General features: G+C 39.7%; 1 protein-coding gene across 4 annotated transcripts in view; it reads right to left on the bottom strand.

Moving 5' to 3' along the window:
• Nucleotides 1-22,926, bottom strand: part of LOC147312856 (disks large-associated protein 2-like) — a 110,624-nt gene that overhangs the window by 34,026 nt on the left and 53,672 nt on the right. For 3 of the 4 annotated variants that reach the window (XM_086264655.1, XM_086264657.1, XM_086264658.1), the window contains exons 2-5: nucleotides 13,273-14,414; nucleotides 5,838-6,055; nucleotides 3,669-3,822; nucleotides 1,435-1,654 (exon numbers count right to left, since the gene is read on the bottom strand). In XM_086264655.1, the coding sequence (XP_086120781.1) occupies nucleotides 1,435-1,654; nucleotides 3,669-3,822; nucleotides 5,838-6,055; nucleotides 13,273-14,343 (1,663 nt within the window). In that variant the 5' untranslated portion in view covers nucleotides 14,344-14,414. Of the gene's footprint in view, nucleotides 1-1,434; nucleotides 1,655-3,668; nucleotides 3,823-5,837; nucleotides 6,056-13,272; nucleotides 14,415-19,950; nucleotides 20,213-22,926 lie in introns of those variants that run through there. The other variant, XM_086264656.1, reaches the window with a different exon arrangement.

Genomic DNA, 22,926 nt, shown 5'->3' with positions numbered 1-22,926 from the left:
TCTGAACTGCTACAGTCTTATATTGCATGTTGTAATCGATGCATTATGCTAATCTTGGTAATACAATTTCAGAACATAATGTACAGTCAACTGCTTGTTTTCGCCCATGTTGAGCTGACAGATTTGGAGCAGAGTTAAATGAATAGCGTTAAGCAAATAAGACGGTGGGATTGGAGAACACTCCTTTGTCCTCAGTACTTCTGTCACATCGTAGAAATCGTAGATGGAAACCCAATTGAGAATGAAAGGATAAAAAACAAAAACAAAAGTCCAGATTCAACAAGAAAACAAAGGCAACAAAATGAATAAAACTGCAAATGTCTCCAATATTAAATTGACAGAAAAGTGTACAAAAACAGTAAAAATCCAGGTAATCCATAATATTAAAAAAATGCATGTAATTAGAGAAAAAAAATGTTTCAATAGGGTTCATAGCTTTACTCTTGCAGGCAAACACCAAATACACTCAGTGAGGGAGTTACCGGAAAGACTGTGCTTGCACAAAGAACCTGAAATGCTAAATAAAGGGACATATTGTTTGAACTGTGTCACAAAAAACCTTGAAATTATTGCATTTTTACATTGACATATCATTCATTGGGACACTTGTTAGCATTAACTCAAGTTTCATGCAACACAGTACAACAATACTGTTAGTAAAGTTTTTTTCTTTCAAACTCTAACATGTGTAGTGTAGTTTCTTTGTGCAACCAGCATGTAGGTGTGCATATGTACTAGCTGCTAAAGCTTGTTGACTTACCTTAAATTGTTTGTTTTGGGTTTTTTTTTTTAACATTTTTTTTATTTTATGTAGCCAATTGCAATGTCCGTTACAAAGTTTGTGCTAATGGGGAGTACAGGTGAATGCTTTGTCCAGTGTGTCCTCTCAAACAAGTATATCAGTGACCTACTGCTCCCCTGCCCCCTGGCCCATTTTGTTTTTCACCCCTCCCTAAGTAACTCACACGCTTTTCATAATACATAAATAACACCACACTTTAACATGCTTTGGTTCGGGTCTGTTCCTTTTAGGCATGCCATGTAATGCGGCTGTGCTGTGTTATTATACTGTGTACTATGGCCATGTGTTGCCATCTTAATGTTTAAAATGTAGCTCTCCCACCCCTATCCTAGATTAAAGCTCGGCAACACCACAACTGACCAATCAGAAGCTTGGCTAATGATGCATGACTCATGCAACGTAACACACAAGCAGGTCCATCTAAACAACTGGGAGTATGCAGTGGCAAAAAAACAAACACACGTACACCATAGCTTCCAAAGAAAATAACTGGAATCATTCAGCCCGGCATCTCTGAAGCTCAAGGGTTCCCCACTGTACATATTTAGGTATGTCAAGTTTGTGCGCATGTATAGGATATATGAAGATATGTAATCTAAGCCCTCTCTTATTCAGGGGGGGGATTGTTTTACCTGTTGTGGATCTGAGAGTTGAAGTGACAGTGGAGGATGTCATTGAAGGCAAGCAGTCGTCATCTTGGGAATAACCAGCCTGAATTGCACGGAGGTAACTGTGGCTTCGAGTGCGGAACGAACCAGGCAGGTCCAAGGCCTCCATGGCCTGGGATTCTACTTCACTAAAAACGGACTCGCAAACTGACTCAAACTGGCCATTGATCTCAGTCTCACTCACCTGAGAGACAAAAACAGGAATAGCAGTCCTTAATTTTTCCTCTTCCTTTCTCTTTCTCACTTTGATTCTTCCCCTTTGCACAGCAAATATGAAGGAGTGTTAGCATAAGGAAACGCCGCTGTCAGTTTCGACCTTAAACTGAATAAATGTCAGATCAAATGGGGGAAAAAAAATTCAGATGACAACAAAAAAACAATAAGAAAAATAGCCAGTTTGAGTTATAAAGCAATAAATTGATCACAAAAGACGTTCTATACAGTATACTGAATGCTAACAGATGGAAGATATCTCATAAGTCGTGGAAGAGCTTAGAAGTACAATAAACTGCTCTGTGTAACAAGATTAATTTGTTAATGTGAAAATCATGTACTCATCAAAGGGAAATGTTATTTTACAGCTAAGTGCTGAACGTGTCTCTGTAGTGTAGTAGTTAAAGCATTTGCCTAACCACCAATAGATCCCCAGTTCAATCCTACGAGGAGACACAAATCCCTTTGGGGCTGCGTCAGGAAGGACATCTGGCACGAAAACTCTGCCAAATCAAACATGTGGAGTTTACCTGTTGTGGAAACTCCTTGTGAACGAGGGAAGAGATAAAAATAGCTTCTTCTTTTAGTGATACAAATTGTGTTGGCTGCATACTTTTGTTTATATTTGAATTATTTAACACTTTTTGTAAATGTTGATGTACTATTGAGATAATATTGCCTTTTCATTATTACTTTAGCCTTTACTATTTAAAAACGGGAATGATTTGCTATTAATTAGACCTTTTCCAGTAATGGAAAACTAGGTGTTAGCACGTAAGGGTGTAAACTGATTTTTCAACCTGTGTTTTAGCCAAAATCTCTCCTCATTGTTACTCCATGTACGTATTGAAGGTCCAATGGTGGATGTGTCTCAGATCTTGCAGCAGTAACCACATCTTAAGCCACCATGGAGGTCCAAACGGACTTAATTTATCCAAATGTATAGATTCATAGGAGAAGAAGGTATTTGAATTTGAATTTATTTGAATGATGATGTTGGTTCAAAACGTGTATTTATTTCATCTCCAGGCCTACACTAGTACTGTAGTGTATTGCTCGAGGGTGACAAAAAAGCCCTGTCAACCAAAACAAACGAGTTGGCATGCTAAAACAACACTAGGCTCATTAACTGTGTATCAGTAGCCTGTTCCAGATATCAAGATGCAAACTTGCTGATGTGACACTGATGTCCTAATTTAATAATTATGTGTAATTTCACATTTTTTTTATGAGCAGATAACACTTCAGAAACAAACTGTAAACCATGTTGGACTGTGCCTGGACATAAGCTTTCAGATAAATCATCTGTACCCAAACAGTAAAAGCAATAAGTTATTCCAATTTCGTTTGACTGATATAGCCAAGGCTTTGTCTACAACAGGGATGTCAAACTCGCTTTACATTGTGGGCCACACAAAGCCCACTTTGAACTTAATTGGGCCAGACCAGTGAAATGCCCCTTTCTGTCATTGTAAAGAGATTTAACAACACATTTAATCCCTGAGGTATCTTAATATTAGATAAAGAAGTCTAATTCAACAGCATGTGTCTTTTTGTACATAATAAAGAAATTGTGCTGTAGTATAGACCCATTAGTCTACAGTAAATAGTAGATAGCGAATGTAAGTTTATTTTTTTTATCTACAACTTATTGACTTTAGTGTGGTATTAATGACCAAGTGGGAGGTCTTAATTGTAGTAGTAACACTTATGAAAGTACAGTGAAAAGTCCATAATTCAAGCCCTCCTTCATATTTTCCAAAGACATCTAGTAGGCCGGATTGGAGTCTTTGCCCAGCTGATTCTGGCTCCTGGGCCTTATGTTTGACACCCCTGCTCTGCAATCTAATAATCAGGGGACCTCCCTTGGGTGCTTAGTGCCTCTGTGCTGTCCTCAGCACAGTGCTACTACATACAAACTGATATAAGCTCTCAGTGATGTGTCCAGGTGTTGCTTCTGTGTAATGCATGTGTTTGAGACTCACCTGGCTGACGCAGCTAGCCTGACTGAGGGTGCTGACGGCGCGCATGTAGCTCTGGTTGCGAGAGCGGAAGGGCGGGGGATGAAAGGTGGCGGGGTCCAGCGTGACACTAGGGTGGGGCTGTATATCTCTTGTGGTTTGCAAGTGGTAGCCCTGGCTGAACAAGGACAGGGGGCAGGGACAGACACGATTTCACAGTTCAAAAGCCACAAAGGTAACATCTGGAACACACTGTAGTTTATAAATCCGCTGGTTAGCATCTGTTGGCACGGCCTTGTTTGTGATTAAATGAAAATGAACTTCTACCCTCTCACTTCTACATGATACCCCCTCACCCCTCTCATTTTTAAATATCCTCTAGTTCCATGATAAAACAGTAGTTCATTCATCCCAAAATCATAGAGAGCATGCATAGCTAGGCTGTGGCTCTTATTAGGGAAACAGTGACAGCATGGAGTTACAGTAAGAGATTATTACATTCTCCACCAGAGGATAAACAAAACATAAGAGCTGTTTTGTTTGTGGACAAAAGCAAAAGTGATCAGTTCCCCACTGAGATGATGGTAACAAAATTAGCACTCAGTGGCAGTAGAGATGACGGATTCACGACTGCTCCCTAGCTTCAAGAATTTGGCTGCGTTTGAAAGTCACAGTGCCTGAAAACAAACAGTCACAGAGAACAATAAATTGGGGGGAAAAGCTGTGTTTTAGCTTAGGTAGAGCAATGACATCACGAATACGCCAATTAAAAAACACTCTGTATGTTGTTCTGGTTTAGCATGAAAAAGATACACATGGTCACCATTTACCAGCGAGAGATCATTAGGAAATCATTAAATGGAGGTGGTAAGATCCTGAGAAGCGAAATCTATCTGTTCTAAAACAGCCAACTGATGTACACTGTGCTTTAAAAAGTAACATCACACAAATCATCTGGATAATTAATCTCAATTTGTCCAGTGCAGAACCTTTTGCAACATGTTATTTGTATGTTAACCCTGATTAGAATAATTATCAACAAAATACTATTTACCACATTTATATTAATGAGTAGATCACATTAGAGTGAAAGTGAATGGTAAAACTGTCAATAATTAAGGTTTGTTGTAATTGTGAAGGCAACACAGTAGTGCAGGAGGGTCTTGGGTTTGGCTCCACAGGTCGACTGGGGCCTTTCTATGTGGAGATTGCATGCTCTCCCTTTGTCAAAGTCTGTCTAGGATCAAAACACAGACATATATACTCCACACTTGGCTGGGTTACAGAACAAACCCGTCACTTCCCCCAAGGCTTTTCATCAAGCAGTGTTAACTTTAACGTATGCCCTTCCATGTGTCACCTCTCCTGCATTTGAACCGGCTCTCTTTCTTTCTTCTTTTGACAGAATTGTCAGCAATAGCGTGATGCGGCGATGCAGTGTTTGTGTATGGTATATCAGAAATTTATATCAAACTCAAAACCAGTTGGTGCCACAGCAATCACCAGAGCACGGCTGCAGCTGACCCATGAAACAGTTGTAGAAATACAGTGCTTGGCAGGCAATGCCTAAGACCAAAAAAGAGCCAACCACACCAACCATACAAGCCAACAAAGGTACTATTGTTTTCCAAAGTAACTTCACTTGAAATCACCTGACTGTTCAATTTAGTCATATCTCTCAGGGACAGCTTAACAAAAAGCAGCATTAACAAACAGCAATTTTACTTTGACAGCATGTAGGCAGAGCAGTGAGACTGTTTATTTATATAGACGACTCTGAATGTTCTTGCTTTGAGCACCAACTAAACACAGCATGCAGCAACATTTTGTTAGCAGCAAGTGTTGCATCAAAACTCCCAACTTTCCACTTGTATTGAAGTATGAAAAAAAACAACTTGTGTCCTCAGCGTTGACTCCAATAAATTCTAGCCAAGCAACAATTAACACTGAAATCCAAGCAGCTCAACTGGTTGACCCTGAAGCAACACCAGAGATACTGCTATTGATGAGCGTTGGTTTTGTCATGTAAATATTTGAAACTTGTGAAATAAAAGGGAAATGAATCACAGTGCATCATCTTACCTTTTTTTGAGTAAGACCTTAGTGAACCCATGATAAAAACTGGAATATTTAAATGAATACACAGCATTGCCGTGGGCACACTAAGTCAATACGTTAGGCAACCAGGCCTACCTGTGGGAGTCTAAATGGGGTCTCTGCATGGCTGATTTGAGGACAAGAGCATCTGACCGAATGGTCTTTTGTGGAGAGGTCTTAGGGCTGGTGTCAGAGTCCCCACTTTCATCATCCACCTCTCCCATTGCTTTAACATAGCTACTGCTTCGCATCCGCCGACATGGGATCTCGTCATCCTTCTCACCTGGGTATCCACTCCACTCATCTTGGGGCACCTGTGGAAGATGGCACACCTACATTTAATACAATACAGACATTTATAACAATTAGGTCGAAGTAGTCCAGGATATTACTTGTTATTCCTGCAAGTCTGTGATAAAACGATGATGAGTACTATAGCAATATTTAGCCATGTACAAAATATACAGCTTTGACAGGGTTGTGTAAATGAAAGATATTCGCAAATACAGCTTGAAAATTACCCATATAAGTGTGAAAAGTGTATCAGCTATGTGTTTTTTAACCTAAATGGAAAAATCAAGTAAAGGAATTGTGTATCACAGTGATGCCAAGGATGTTATCATTGAAAATATAAAGTTGTGAGACCGTAACATAAAGCAAATTTTTTAATAATTATAAAGATTTATCCAAGTGGTTTCACAGCAGTGTACAAACGTTGGTCTCCACCTGTACCTAATTTTGGGCTGATTAAGAAATAATAACTGGTTACTTTGTTACGTGGACTTGTTCAACTGCTTGTTAACATAAATATACAATCAGCCAACTCAGTGCAGTTCGGTGTATTTAGGCATGAAATGTCCTATTGGAGTTCAAACTGAGCTTCAGGAAGAAAGGTGATTTAAGTGACATTGAACATGGTCATATATTGGGATTTTTTCCCACATAAACATATATAGAGATATGAGAAATAGTCATGATTTAACAAGAAGGGCAATTACTTTTACACACAGGACCAACTTTTTTCCCTTAATCAATTAAATCATAAAAACTGCATTTTGTATTTACTCTGGTTATCTTTGTCTAATATTAAAATGTGTTTGTTTGATCTGAAACACATAAGTGTGACAAATAAAACTAGGAAATCAGGAAGAGGGCAAACGCTTGTTCACACTGCTTTTTTTCCATTCATAAATGTTTAGGTAGCCCAAAACTCCCCAGCCCATCACTAAATTACGGAGTGAAATTCATTATCACATTTCTTAGAAGTAAAGTAAAATGGCACTTTACATCCGCACGGTCAACATTCAGTTGAATGGACAGGGTTCAGCATCCTTTTTAGCAAATCGCTCATAATGCAAATCAAAATGTGGCCATATTTAAAGGATTTTTGGGAAGCAAATGAACACATTTGGCAAGGAATCAGTATGTATTTTTATGCACGCACAGAAAAGGCAGCCAATCATACCCCTGAGGCTTGGGCTGTAACTTTTAAGTCAGCATACTGTCATCACTGTAGTATTACTAATACAAAAACATACATGCTCTTCAATTAGCTTTGACTGTCAGCCAAATAAACACAAAATAAGCTTTTGGCATACTGCAGCTCAGAATAAGTTGTAAGGCAAATGTGATTAAAAACGACAAAAATAATGAACACTCATGTACAGTCATGTGAAAAAGAAAGGCTGACAGTATTCTATGCAGTCCTGTGAAAAACAAACTACACCCCATGAACCAGTAGCTTGTGGCACCACCGTTAGCAGCAGTAATCGGTGAAGTAATTGTATTCTGTATGACTTTATCAGTCTCTCACATCGTTGTGAAGGAATTTTGGCCGACGCATCTTTACAGTTTTGCTTCAGTGCAAGCAAATGCTTATGTACAGCTCTCTTAATGTCCCGCCACCGCATTTCAATCAGACTGAGGTCTGGATTTTAACCAGAATATTGCAACACCTTGTTTCTTTTCTTTTTCCATCATTATGCTGTAGATTTGCTGGTGCACTTGGGAACATCCACCGCTAGGAATATTATGCCATTGTGTTAACACACACCTGAATGCTCCAGACCAGCAGAACTTCTGCTTTAACAAAGGTGGTCCCACTTGCTGATGATCAGTTAATTAAGTGCATTCGATTAGCAGCACTTGGCTGCTACTTACCGTACACCCCTGATTTCTATGGAAGCAGAAAGGCTGTACTCTTTCATGTGACTGTATGTATTAGATGCTCATAGCCATAACATTATATATATGTAGCATAAATTGGTTTCAGTGTTTCAATTATAAGTACAATAAACAGGGACTTTGCTTAACACAGCAGCATCAAGATTAGCATAGTGAGTAAGTGATTCCGTTCTAATTACTCTACACTGTGCTGTGCAGTGCTGCAGATGTCTACACATAATAATTGCGCTGATTTAGTGATTTTGATAGAACAGAAATTATAGAGTATATCAAGTTCAACTCTTCAAAAATGATTATCTGTTATTGTTGGGTTGAATACACAGTGTATGTTTGAGCTTACAGTATCAGATTGATACTATTAAAAACAAGGTTCATGGGTTCTTCAATTGCACCCTGGTTTAATTCTTATGAAGATGGACAGCTACAGTGGCCATGTGTCACCAGTGTTGGTCAAGTTACTTGAAAAAAGTACTCAGTAACTAATTACTGATTACTTCCCCCAAAAAGTAATCCCGTTACTTTACTGATTACTTATTTTCAAAAGTAATTAATTACTTAGTTACTTAGTTACTTTTTAAAAACACGATTTACAACCTGAAGAGGTGATAAAGCGATAGATCTTTCAGCCCAATTCTACTTTTTCTGCATAATCCATCATACAAAATGTAATCAAATGGAAAAGTCTCATTTTAAAACTTCTATAATTTTATTAATTTTAATCTTTTAACTTTATGCATCAAGCAAAAATTTAATTATATGCAACATTCTCTGACTGGAAGAAATTTGTTTAACATTTAAACCTATTTTCTGCACATTCCAGCACATAAAATATTTTTTTTTGTGTTTACACTCACTCTTTCAAATAGATGCAAGTAAAACACAGCAGAAAATAAATAAAATCAAAGACTAGCGGTCCTTTTGCTCTATTTTCACCTGTAAAGCAGGAGTTGGGTAGGCGGAGGTTTACCCTGGTGCAGGTGTGCCGCAGCGGTCAGTGGAAGGATACGGCAGTTTCTTGGAAGTTTAGGGGTTTTTTTCGCTGTAAAAAGATGTTTACTTCCCACGCACAATGCTAATGGACGCTAATGTTTTTGTCACTTTTTATGGAATCAAACTCAAAATAAGGTCAGTACTTCCACGCTTTAAACGCTGCACGCTCATACTCTCTCCCGTACTCGATATATGATCCATTGTTGATCTGCACACAGCTGTTGTCACGACCGTCGCACTCGCGTACGTCACTGTCATGAGACATTCTTGCAAAAAAAATCACGGTTTTTAGTAACGCAGTAACGCAGCGTTCCTACGGGAAAGTAACGGTAATCTAATTACCGTTTTTGCAATAGTAATCCCTTACTTTACTCGTTACTTGAAAAAAGTAATTGGATTACAGTAACACATTACCATCTCTGTGTGTCACACACTGATTCTGCTAACAGCGTATTGATCAGGCATGTAGCAAGTACAGCAGTGTTAGTGTGTGGTGCAGCTAGCAGTAGTCCCAGTGGACAGACCAGTCTTAGCTCCTGGAACAACAAGCCCAGGCGCAGGACTGTTCTTCATGCTCTGCCAGTTACTCACTTTAGCCAGTCATACAGCGTGGCTGTTTCTCTGCCACAAGTGCTGAACTGCTCTCACAGAAAAGAAAGTGGCTCACACCCCTTTTTTTCTCCTGGAGGTGGAATAATGCTTTCTCTATCACTTCCATTCTCGCTGTCTGTTCTTGCTGCCCATCTCTTCATCTCTTCCCCTCATAATCTTTTTCTTTAGCACCCAATATCCTCTCTTACTCGACAGCCCTTGTGCTCAGTGGCGACAGGTGAGGGACTCAACAGCATAAGGCACTTATATAAAGCTTTTTTCTTCTGTATGGAAGGTGGCACATAGTAAAAAGTAGGAGGATTTACAGATGATTAAAGCAGGACCAACTGGGCTTCATCATCCTTAGTGTAAAGTATTTTGCTCAGATGTATTCCTCAACTGTTTTTGTAGTCAACATAAAACACGTTCTGAATCTTTTAAACCATATGCTACGATTTGAAGCCAAAACACAATGAATTTCTTTTGCGCAGCATGTCTCACTGCCTCAGCACTAAACTCCACAACAGCACGTAGGAAAACGAGAGATGATTGTTCGGTTACCTAATATTGTGATATAAGATAACATTTTGTGCATTATCATCTAAAAAAATGAAGGCAGTAGGTACGTTGCAAACCTGCGTAACCTCATAAGTTAACATGGGAAAAAAAAGACCCATCAGCAAAAAGTGTAACACAGGCTAATACATTTTCCATTCCCACATGCATAGAATAAAATGCCTGGAAACTAAATTAATCAGCCTTAAAGACAGCAATAAAGTAAAAGATTCATTTTCCTCCTAATGCACAACCATTGATCGTCTGGGGCTGCTGTTAACAAGGCAGTCATCACTCATGGAAGCAGTGCGCTACCTCATTAGCATTACCTTATTTCTGTGTTCATTTGATGCCATACCTGAAAGAACTTGTTCAGCTGTGCCTCTGAGGCAGCTAGACAGATGAGCTGCTTTACACCATCATTAGTTACTACTACACTGTGGGCACTTTGTACAAAAATAACCCTGGGATAAAACATCTTCTCAATGCAGAAAGTAATTCCATAACGCCATGTACCAGATGTGAAACTGCATCTAGTGAAAAACAACACTGACCTGTTGGATGTGGTAGAACAATTTCTAGCTCGTAAATGTGCGGGTCCTGTAATTTTGTGCCTGAGTAAGCCAGTTATTTTTTGGCTTTTGAAATGGTGAGAGTGGACGTAGTCTATTTGAAGGTTTTTAAATGCAAAGGTAGCAGGATAACTATGATTTTAAAAAATATGGTGGGAAGGAGCCCTTCTTGTACTGAGACCATTTCTGATGAGGCTATGGTTAGTAGTAGATTGAAGGACCGGGTCCATCGCTCAGGTCCTGTGTCAGGTCTTTGCTGAATTTCTTCTTATTTCTTAAGGACATGCCCTTCAGATACTGTTCTGTTGCCTTCTACTTCTTGTTTCGTTACACTTTTCCAGTTTCATTAGGTTTTTAAGGGCAGATTAAACATCATCGGGAATCGGGTGTCCATTTTATGTCTCAGCGATTCATAGGTCAGTGTTAAGTGGTCAGTTACAAGGACAGGACTGAAAATGAGTGAAAAAACCACCAACGTCCAAAGAAAACTTTCCAAAGACCTTAAGAAAACCTGGAGAACTATTGCTCGAGACTGCTTTTAAAAATTACAAGAAGTGTAAAGAAACTAGAGGTGAATCAAGACTTTTGCACAGCACTGTATGCATTTTTCTTAATGGCTTAAAATGATATGTAGATTCAACCTCTAATATTCTTTGACATATGCTTCACCCTACCCTTGTTGGCTTAGATGGTCAGACTGAAGACGTGACACTTGCTAAAACAAGATTATGTCAGCTTCCCTAAGGCAGGCCTGTCCTCCTCCTCACAAGTGAACATTGACCTAAAGGACCCAGACATCAAAGAGATAAAATCAGATGGGCACCAAGAGCGTTCACCACAACGCCTTTACAGATCTCCGCTCATTGATTCCACTGAATAAGGCTCTCATTATGGACATGCTCAGTGCTGAATGTGCCCATGTGGCAGCTGCAGGGTCTCTGCCTGCTGACATATAAGCTTGTTAAATGCCAGTGAGAGAGCCCCTCTATTGACAGAGACTACCCATTACACACAAATAACTGCAGTTTGTGTATCTGTGTGTAACTGTGCATTTCACACAGCATCAAAATGAATGAAGGGGATGCATATGGTACTCGGTAGAACTATTTATGGGTTTATATGAGTGCCGCTTCAAATTTGATGTCATGAGTAAAAAAACATGGGTAATTGTTGATTATAGTGCAAGCACATATTTCAGTTTGCAACTTTCTCATAATGGCTGTCATTGAAAGTGGCTTAAAGGAGTTGTCTATTTTCAAGATTGAGTGATATACAAGCACAACTGTAATATGGAAGCATAGCTTTAATAATGGCCAATCACTTCAGCTGTTCTCTTTCACATTACAGTCAAGCATTTCATAACATGATTGATCAAAGTCCAGGCCAGCTTTTCCCAAGATGTGCATACAACAAGCATCGTAATGCTAATGACGACCCATTGGAAATCTGTTTGGCATTTCAGAAACAACTGTTACCCATGTCACTGTTTTTATCATTATTTCCAATTCTTAAGTCACCTTCATTAAAAGCTACTTAAAGCAGGACTTTGAGCTTAATATTCTAATGCTGTAGCCTGTGAGTCACTGTGGATGAGAGCATTAGCTAAGTGCTTAGTATTAAAAATTAAAAGAAACTCAAAGATCGCTGAAACACTGAATACTTGACTTTTGACCGTTTTAGAAGAAGTCACTATCTGTAGCTTAGATTAGATTAGATAGAACTTTATTAATCCCTCGGGTGGGTTCCTCTGGGAAATTCGATTAACTGCTTTACTTTAGTCTCGTGACTCGTGACAGTGTTACAGGCAAGCATGGGGCATAAAATCTGTGAATAAAGTAATGTCTCTTTCCAATCTGGTGAACCAGCTCCTACAGCAACTCAAGCCACACTATATGCTGTTTTTGCAGACACCACAGCCTTTGTGTTTCCTACACTGGAGTTCAGCTCAGTGGTTCTTCTCAGTGCTTTCCACCATGACATTGATTCAGTCAGGCGAGCTCTATATCTTAATAGACAATAGCTCCCTGAGGTGAGCACACAAAAGGGAATCCTGGTTAAATATATTGACTTCTCACACTTGTGGACACTGTAATTGCCCTCTGGAGGATGACAGAAAGAAAGGCAGACTCCAAATACCCTGCTGTCTAGATTCCTAATCGATCAATGCATTTTATCGAGAAGGGCAGTGTCGGAGATGAGTGGATATTGATCTTAGTTATTGTTTGTTGTATTATCTGATAGTTGGCGTTTCAAATATCTCCACATTTAATGGCCTTTCAGTCTATATTCAGACATTTTTTGTGGGCCTTTTCCAAAGAGTTGAGTATTAAACATTTAGAAGAACACAAAACTTGGAAGGAAACATCCTGTTATTGCTTCAAACTAAATTAAACAACTTCTGTGATTTCATTAATTCTGAAAGCAAAGGATGACTTATACGTGGACATAAACTAGCAGCTGATCAATGCCAGTCAGAATTGTTTGCATGGTATGGAATGAAATCAGTGTTTGTGTACCAGCCATAGCATATACACCGATGCACACAAAAACATGTATTTCAGTAGCTCAGTACAATACACCACTAATCAAATTTGTCTGTACTTTAAGGACATATATTTCCAAAAAAAGGTACTACTAACCTGCAGGTAATGACATGTCCGCGATGACTTGAGGTCCGTGTACATCATGGGTTTCTCTAAATTAAGCGATGACTTCCTGTAGGCCTCTTTGGCCTGGCTGACTGTTAGAGTCGACCAGGAGCTCCTCTTCATGAACTTGCCCTCGGGTCCCATGGCCATACTCTCACACGCTGAGCACTTGACGTCATTGTTACTCTTTGAGGTCTTGAGTGACAGGTCTCCAAAGTGGTGGCTGTGCATGGAATCTGGGTGGTAGTGGCCGACATGTTCCCCATGGTGCCGTGACATGACACTGGGTGTGCGATAGGTGCTGTCACTATCCAGGTTGTCATCTGAGCTCCACCAGCCACCAGAGCGGTGCTTACGTTCTTTGCTCTTGCTCCTCTTGCTACCGTGTTTTGTGGAGTGGTGGCCATGATGGTGATAACCCCCTCCTACAATGTCACCTTTTGTGCCATTCATCTTGGACGATCCCTCCAGGGAGTGGGACTTGGTGAAGAGCTTTTGGACTGAATGAACAAGGTGTCGAATGCGGCCGGGACTCTCACTGCGTTGCTCGGTGGTGGTGGAGGTGCGCTGGTATTGTAGAGTGTGGAAGCCGTCACGGTGCAGTGGCAGTTGTTTCTCAAACTGGTCCAGGAGATTAGCAGGAAGGCGGTTGCTCTTGGTGCCAGCATGGTGGGAAGAGGCAGCTGCTGCAGCTGCTGCAGCCGCAACAGCTGGGGATGTGGCGGAGGCTGTGATGGCAGCGCAGTCGTCCCGTGTGGCTGAGTCATAATACTGAGAGCTGTAGTGCATTCTGGGGAAGGTGCTACTGGAGATGTGGTCAGATGCAGCAGCTGGGGGCATCATGACAGGGGACATCATCATGCAGTCGGAGTGGATGGAGCTGCGTGGTGAGTAGCGGTGGTGGAAGTCCATAGGGCAGCTCTCTGTGGGGCTGAGCAGGTAGGATGGGTGGCGGGAGTCAGCGCCATGGTGAGTGTGGATGTCATGGACGTGGGGATCATAGTCCAAGCCGTGGGGTAGAGGAATCTGATGTTGGGAGCGGCTGCCCGATAAGCCCTTCATGTTCCTGGATGGAGGGAGGCGTCTGCCTTCATTGAACTTTCGAGACAGAGACCAAGATGAAGTCTTCTGGTCTGTTTCAGAGAAGGAGAAAAAGAAGAGAAAGATTCTGTCAGATTGAGAGAGCATAGTGACACCTGACAGACGAATACTCTCACGGGGTGCTTCACCCTGCAATTCTAATTTACATCTAGACCAGTCCGTACCAAAACACTTCTAATTAAGTAAATACTCCTACAAAGGCCAGACCATGTTACACAATAGGTTTTTACACTTTTACACTGATTGACACTTTCAGTAATGTGACGCTAACCTAAGTTAACCTCAGTAATGACTGCTTTTAATATAGTAGAAAAGCTAATGAAATATTTTTGTTCTACATGAAAAGTTGCACTTGTATGTCAAATTTCATCGCATCTGAAAAGAACAGATGACAAAATACCCTGGAGGTTTTGAAGCTTAAAAATAGGAAATGTACTTGTGATGTATAATTCATCATAAATGACTGATTATCTCCTGCATATATGCTGAAATACACTCCTTTTTGCAACTGATTTTATTCTTCATCGTAAAGGTAGATGTCAGTAAAGGAGTTTCGCTTTTTAGAATATATAAAGAGAACAAGCATTTATTTCAGAGACATTGTTATCAGTTGGACCTGAAGACTCAATAATACACGGTTTATGGATAGATAACCATAAATTACAGGGGCAGGGATAGCTCAGTAGGTAAAGTGGTCGCCCCATGATCGGAAGGTCGGCGGTTCGAATCCACTTAACGGCTACCCTGAGGTACCCCTGAGCAAGGTACCGTCCCTACACACTGCTCCCCGGGCGCCTGCTTAGTGGGCTGCCCACTGCTTCACTGAGTGAATGGGTCAAATGCAGAGAAAAACAAGTAATTTCCCCATGGGGATCAATAAAGTATCCATTATTATTATTATTATTAGAGATTTTCTGCACTAACCAGATGTTTCCTTCTATATAACTATACTCTACAGAATCAAGGCTCCAGTTGTTTTCTCAAAATGTTTTTTACAAAAATTGTGAAGAAATCTAAAGCAAATGTAATCCCTTACTAGATATTATTGTCAAGTTGTCAAGTTAAAAACCTAGCTTGCTTCATTTAATCCAATATAATACTTGTCTGTAAAAGAAGACTATGTTCCTAAACTCATCCCATATCCTTCCTGCAATTGCTTGGGCTGATTCACTGTTAAAAGCAGGGTTGTTGTCACAAAAAATAAATTAATCAAAGAAAGTGTTAGTGATTATTGCACTTCTATCATTGGTCAAATAATAATATGAACCTCAGGAATAGTTCAGAAGTCCACATACAGCGTCCAAGATCCTAATTCCTGTCTCGTGGTTTTGTCCCCAGTCTCTATGACAGATTTAGAAAATATAAAATACCTCCAAGAACTTGGTCTTGCTTGGTCTTAAGTCAATATATAAGGTTGGAGGTGGGTCACATGGTCCATACATAAACACAGAAAAAGTTAGAACTAAACTGGGTCTACACAGCATCACTGCTTTAACCGCAAAATGATCAAAATCATCCCAGCTGGACTGATACTGGTAGTACAACAGTCAAAAAAATGTAAAAGAAGTATAATAAAGGCTCAGGGGTGAGACCAGGTTATCCATTCATCAAAGGTTTTTGATGCTCAGCAGTTTAACAGTATCCTTTGATAAGACACTGAACCACCGGTTACTCTGGATGACAGGTAGGTGAATGAGAACATATTATAAAGTGCTTTGTAAAACGTAGCTCAGGTTAATAAAAGTGCAGACCTTTTACAGACAGATTGGATTTTTAGAATTTGCATTGCATGAAAAAGCAATGCAACAACTACTTTTGAATTTTGATTGTAATGATGCCAAATTCCATATTCATCAAAGAGTTTGCAGATTTTTGGTCTGGCTTTTTTAAACAGACTTTCCTCAAGCCTGAAATCCACAGCTTTAATTCTGGCTGATTGAACCTAACTTTAAGAGGTTTCTGAAGTTTTAACCCTCAAATTTTCTCTGCAGCTATACTTTCAGACTTTGTTTGTAAATCTGTACGTAATATAGTTTTACAGACTCTTTCAGTGATAAAGCTTTGAGGACACAATGTTTGTATGTTGCACTGTAGTTAATATAATATGATTAGCAGTGATGGGAATAACGGCGTTACAAGTAACAGCCAGTAGCGGTTTTAGATACGGGCGGTTGCCCGGGGCGGCATCTTGGTGGGGGGCGGCATCACGGGCATCGACAAAAAAAAAAAAAAATGCTTGTACTCATGCTGCCCCGACGTCAGCCAGCGCATATTGGGAATGGCATAGACACCGATCGGTTTTCTATCGCCAATTTGCTGGGAGTAAGGGCGCCCTTCGTTTACGAGGTGCACCTGCTGCTTGCGGCGCAGAGAGGAGAGGGCAGGGCGGCGGGGGATTTTCTGACCGGCTGGAGCAGCATCTAATAAACAACCCGCAAAGTAAAACAAAATAAAAATAAACCAACAAACACGAAAACACCAGACATTATGATACAGACTTATAATCTGCACTAATGTTTTTTTCGAAATTCTATACACGAAAAGTGAGCGCGAGAGCCCTCGGTGCGCCTGCTTGCTGCTGAAGTCAAAGTAAACTTTATTGTCATCTCTGCTACATACAGTCCAGTATATAGAGCAGGGGTCCCCAATCCGAGTCCACAAGGGCCGGTGTCCCTGCAGGTTTTAGATGTGTCCTTGATCCATCACAGCTGATTTAAATGGATAAATTACCTTCTCAACATGTCTTCAGTTCTCCAGAGGCCTGGTAATGAACTAATCATGTGATTCAGGTGTGTTGACCCAGGGTGAGATCTAAAACCTGCAGGGACACCGGCCCTCGTGGACTGGGATTGGGGACCCCTGATATAGAGAGACGAGACGACAAGGCTCCAGTTACAGCAGTGCAAGCAAACAAAAAATATATGTAAGAAGAGTCAGAAAATAAATATACACTTTAGGACCAGGGGTAAAGGGATCAATAACAATTTACAGTTTGATGATTTAAAGTCTCACACACAAGCCGTCAAAAGGGGACGGGGGGCTTGCTGCTTCCAAATAGAGCACATTTCATTTATAATCTTGTAAATCCAAGCCCATTATGTATTCATGATTTGAATCCTGGGTTGTGTGAAATCTCAGAAATGCACCCTAGACAAAGTGAATCTGTGAACTAAGGTGTAGGTGTGTTAGATCATGTTGTGGTGATCCTTGGGTTGAGATGGGTGTTCATACTGGAGTGCAAAATTAAAACCAATGGAAGATGGACAAGAAAAGTTCAAAGCCATCAGGTCCTCAGTTTAGAAAAAGAGAAAAGAAGAGGAAGAGAAACGAGCAAAAGATGCAGGTAAGCAGATGTGTCATTGATAATGGCAGGTCATCCTGAAACAATCAGAATCAGAATACTTTATTAATCCCCAAGGAAATTATGTGAGTTACAGAAGAAATGGTAAAAATAGCAACAGTAACAGACTAAACTCCAAACAATACATTATGTTACAGATTTTAATATTAATTAGTCATTGTCAGTTGTTGATGCGTACTGTTCTCATTGTATGACGAATTATGATGGCTGTTTGGTAGCCGTTTGCATACTATGCATACTCTCTCTCTCTTCATATGTGTGTGTGTGTGTGTGTGTGTGTGTGTGTGTGTGTGTGTGTGTGTGTGTACAACAATTTTATGTTAATGTACAATCCTTAATACGTTTTGTGTGTGTGTGTGTGTGGTGGTGGTGGTGGGGGGGCGCCAGAGGGAGTGTTCGCCCAGGGCGCCAAACTGGCTAGGACCGCCACTGGTGTTACTAACTGCGTTACTTTTTCCAGTAACGAGTAATCTAACTAATCACTATTCCTATCGTTACAACACTGTTACAGTTACTAACAAGAAAATACGGTCCGTTACTATTTTTCAACAAACAGAAGCACGGAAGTAGCTGACTACTAAGTAAGCTGGGCGCTACAGCTTTAAGCAGCTGCGCGCGCTCCTGCGGACGGTAATCACGATTACTTTTTGGCAAAACACCTGGAGCTAAGGGGGCAAAACAATCGCATGAGTGCTGCTGTTTGACTGAGGAAGAATAAAGTAGTCGTGGTAAGCCGATCACATGACCACGTAAAGACAAAGCAACAAGGTGATGATTTACCAGTTTTTAAATTGTGTTGATAGGCCACGTAAAACCAGAGTCATGATAAACAATATATACGCGTGTTTTTTCATGAATTGTTTCGCCATGTTTACTGTCTAACGACAGCGCAGTAAGCACTCTCTGCGTATGAGCAAAAAATAAAAATAAAAAAACAACAGGGGAAGTTTTAGGAGTGACGGCGAGCGAGAGAGAGAGAGAAAGACAGCAGAAAAAGAGAGAGAACGAGTTTTGAGATGTGAGAGATTTGTGACGTTTAGCGTGTTTGGAGTGTGTAGTTAATGTGTTGTCTTGTGTAGTTAGTGTGTAGTGTTGTGGATAGTTTTGTGCAGAGGTGGGACCAAGTCATTGTTTTGCAAGTCTCAAGTAAGTCTCAAGTCTTTATCCTCAAGTCTCAAGTCAAGTCTCAAGTAATGTCAGGCAAGTCAGAGTCGAGTCTCAAGTCACTGGTGTAAAAGTCCGAGTAAAGTCACAAGTCTGAAATTTTGAATTTCAAGTCCTTTCGAGTCTTTAAAAAAAACAAAACGAAAAAAGCATGTTGCAGTTATGCTAAATGTAAATGTTAGACCATGTAATTTTTAAATCTGTGTTTTTCTCAACACATACAAAATAGTGAACTTAGAAAATACACACAAATTGTGAAATTGCACCTCTTTAAAATGCAGCTCAATTAAACCTAGCTCCAAGAAAAATTTTCACCGACAGTTCTGAGATAAGCTGCATGTTATTCTTGGATGCGGTTTTAGGACCGGCTTTAAAATCGCATGACAAAAATATCATACATATTAAAAAAAACTGCATCACCAACGTAGCCTGGCCAACATTTGCTAGTTAGATGAAGTCAGCTATCTCATCGTAGCATATTTATATGCATATTTATAATCATACGGTTCTTGGAGTGAGTGCATACACTCATGAAGTTTAGTAACTTCAGGTCACTGCAACAAGCCCAGGTACAGTTTACCGACGGATGGGTGCAGGACCTTGAAATGCACCGTGTAGAAAGTAAAGACCATCGTACGAACAAAGGTAAGTTTACCAGTCTCACAAATCGTCTTCATAAATACACATTCGTTAACCGTTTATTAATAGGACCTTTGAGCTCAACGGTAATTAATTAGTAGTGGAAATAATTTCTGGTTCATTACAGAAATGTAGCAGTGACAATAATACTGTATGCTGTAATCGTACTGGACAATTAGTGATACAAAAAAACTGTTTTATCCTGTGAATAAAAGTATATGTTTTTGTCAATGTACCATAATAACAGAAGCGAAACGCAATATTGTGTCAGGACAATTCACTATTTATGCACAATAAACAAAGGAGCATAGCGCGACAATTTCTGTTCAGCACCAGACTTGCTTGTAACCTATATCACCAATTATGTTATGAAAATGACGTGTTAACTACAACAGCAGACTGACCTTTGTGTAAATGTTTGGAGCAGATTAACCTGTGAGCTGGAGTGTTCTGGGACGTTATATTTGGTCTTTGAATGGCTGCAATCCAGTCGCGTCTTTGTTACTTCGGAAACATGGCTCGAACAATTTCTCTTCAACGACGTAATCCGATAACAACCGATCTCTTTACCCGTCGGCTTCCCGTGGCTGTCATGCGACCGGCTATTGTAGTTAATAATACAACAGCTTCTTGACATTTTTGTGTTTCTTTTTATCGCTGTGTGACTGATTTCAATTGAAAGCCTGCGCGCGCTAGTACCGCTTGCCACGAGTTCCCAGAATCCTTTGCGGTTTTACCCCTGAATGACGTCACATTTTCAATCTCTATATAATATGCATGTTAAATTTTATATTTGGGGTGAAATATCAAGTCTTTTCAAGTAAACCGGTTCAAGTCCAATTCAAGTCCCAGGTCATTGGTGTAAAAGTCCAAGTCAAGTCACAAGTCTTAGAACATTTTTTCAAGTCAAGTCTAAAGTCATAAAATTAATGACTCGAGTCTGACTCGAGTCCAAGTCATGTGACTCGAGTCCACACCTCTGGTTTTGTGTTGTGTGTCCGAACAATGAGGCAACTGCTGTCTCCAGGTAGAAAAAGGAGTGATACACCTGCTGCTGTCAGACCTGCAGGTATCAGGCTGTGATGTTTTCCTTTATAGTGAACAGAAATTCTTTTTTGGAGTGGCACAAATAATTTGTGTGGCATCTTATTGAATGCAGAACAGCTGATTGTTCTGTAAATAGTTTGAAATGTTTATTTAAAAAATCAAGGTAAAAGGTAAATGGATGCAAATAACTTTGCTGTTTGCAAAACTTGTGCATAGGATTTTAAAATTGACAATTTATATTTGTATTTAAAGTTATGAAATATGATTCATTAAATATGTTTGTGGTTGTTACAGTAAAAAATATAACTTTTTCTACTCTGATTTTGTTTTTTTGTCTGATTTTAGATCAATTGTGTTAATACAGTATGTCAAAATGAAAACATAACTGTAAATTCAGACACATGAGGTTGTGCTGAAAAGGATGATACCAAACAAGACAAAGTAAATAGTTTTTAAAGGTGAACTGTGGAGGGAAAATCAAAAGTAGTTAAAAATGGCCAATTATACCCTGGACCTCAGAGAGTTAAACGTTTTTTTAACCCTCTGAGGTTTTCAAGTAATTAATGACTTTTAGAATATTGTAACTCAGTTACTAACTCAGTTACTTTTTTGAAGAAGTAACTAGTAACTATAATTAATTACTTTTTCAAAGTAACTTGCCCAACACTGATGATTAGCATCTGAGAGTAAAAAAGATCAGTTCAGAATATGATAGTGTTATAAAGCTCATAAACCGGTAATTACTATGGAGTGATTTGCAAAATATCCAATGTCTATCTTCAACCTTCATTTGCAAATGTGTGCACTGCTGATATTTGTGAGATTGACGAGAAAATTGCTTCCTTGAAGTGATTAGCAACTTGTTTATATGCAAACATAATGCAAAAGAGGTCATGTAAAACCATAAATTATAATTTATTATTTTCTGCCCTGTTAATTATAGAACTTTTATCATCAAAGGCATTACCAATATTCACATAAATCTTGATCTTCACAATTTTTATGGCGCTGTAGTCCATCAGCTTGCAGGAAGACATCTTAAATGTACAAAACCTTCCACGAATTGTGTCAGAATGGGCACCATTATTAATAGTCTCCATCCTCAGCTTATCTTCCTGCATAACAATTACAGCCTACATCTTACCAGTGCGATTTGAAAACTGTAAGGTAAACAGGGAGGCGATGTCTTGAGTGCATGCAAGTCCCCTGTAATTAATTACTTACACTTCTCTGCAGCAGAAAACCCCAGTCTGGAACAGTGCACATCGCCTTACATAACGTTTGGGATCTCTGATCGCACACACCATTTCAAAGGAGCCAGAAATAAAATGCACAGTTGTCATGGCAACCACTGCTGAAAATCCCAGGAACTGTAATAGGATTTTCAAGGTTGTATGGGGTGTATCCCAGTCTCACAAGGAGGGGGGAAAAGACCTACTATGTAATGCGATACAGACTCTTGATGCGTGACTCTACGACTTGATTTGCCATGTGGGCTACTATGTTCAGTGTTCTGTTACAAGTTGGGGTGGTTTGGTTTTGTTTAGCAATAAAAACTAAACTATGAATTTAATCACACATTTAAAGACAAAAAATGAACTGCACATTATCCGGTTGTTCAGTCTGACGTCACTAGCCGTGTCTGGGTCTAAACTCCGCTGCAGGTCCATATATCAAACGATCACTATGGCATTACTGAGAGTTGAAAAACTGTCTAAAGTCTTTCATCTTTAATAAAATGATCAGCGTTCTGCTCTACCAGGTGTAACAATTGAGTTTAACATCCAGGCATCCATGAAAACGGAATTTATGACATTTAACGGAGTTAGAAGTTAGCAGGGAGTTAGCTCGCTAGCTTCTATCTAAATACAATATAGCATGTCCTGACTGCGGGATTTTGGAAACAAATTAAAACGTACAGCTTTCTTATCACTTCCAGCATAAATGAAGACAGAAAACTAAACAGCAGTGACGTTTGTAGGGTTACTGAAGTTGGGCTAGCTGTTATATAATGATATGCTACGTGACCGCTAGCGACATAGCTATGTTAGCATAATATAAACAAGCTAACTTTTTTTCCCACTCGATAAAAGTTAACGTGAGTTTTCTCGGTGGTCAGAAACAAATGTAATTGCATGGCAGGATGCTGTAAAAGGACCAAACTTCAGCCAGGAGAACAACTGAGATAATCCATCCACAATACAAGGTTAGTCATTCATATACTGCTGCATGGGCTGGGCTGTAGTTACATCCTAAGGTTTTAAAAACTGAGCTTAAATAAATGATTAGCGGTAATAAAAGCCGAGGGAGGTCAACAGGGATCACTGACTGTT

The sequence above is a fragment of the Aulonocara sp. 'chitande type north' Nkhata Bay genome, linkage group LG15, assembly GCF_057382095.1.
Source record: "Aulonocara sp. 'chitande type north' Nkhata Bay isolate Kocher_YH1m ecotype deep benthic linkage group LG15, A_spYH_male_GT1.1, whole genome shotgun sequence".
NCBI classification, from domain to species: domain Eukaryota; kingdom Metazoa; phylum Chordata; class Actinopteri; order Cichliformes; family Cichlidae; genus Aulonocara; species Aulonocara sp. 'chitande type north' Nkhata Bay.
Note: the sequence above shows the minus strand (reverse complement) of the source record. Positions and strands in the feature narration are given on the sequence as shown.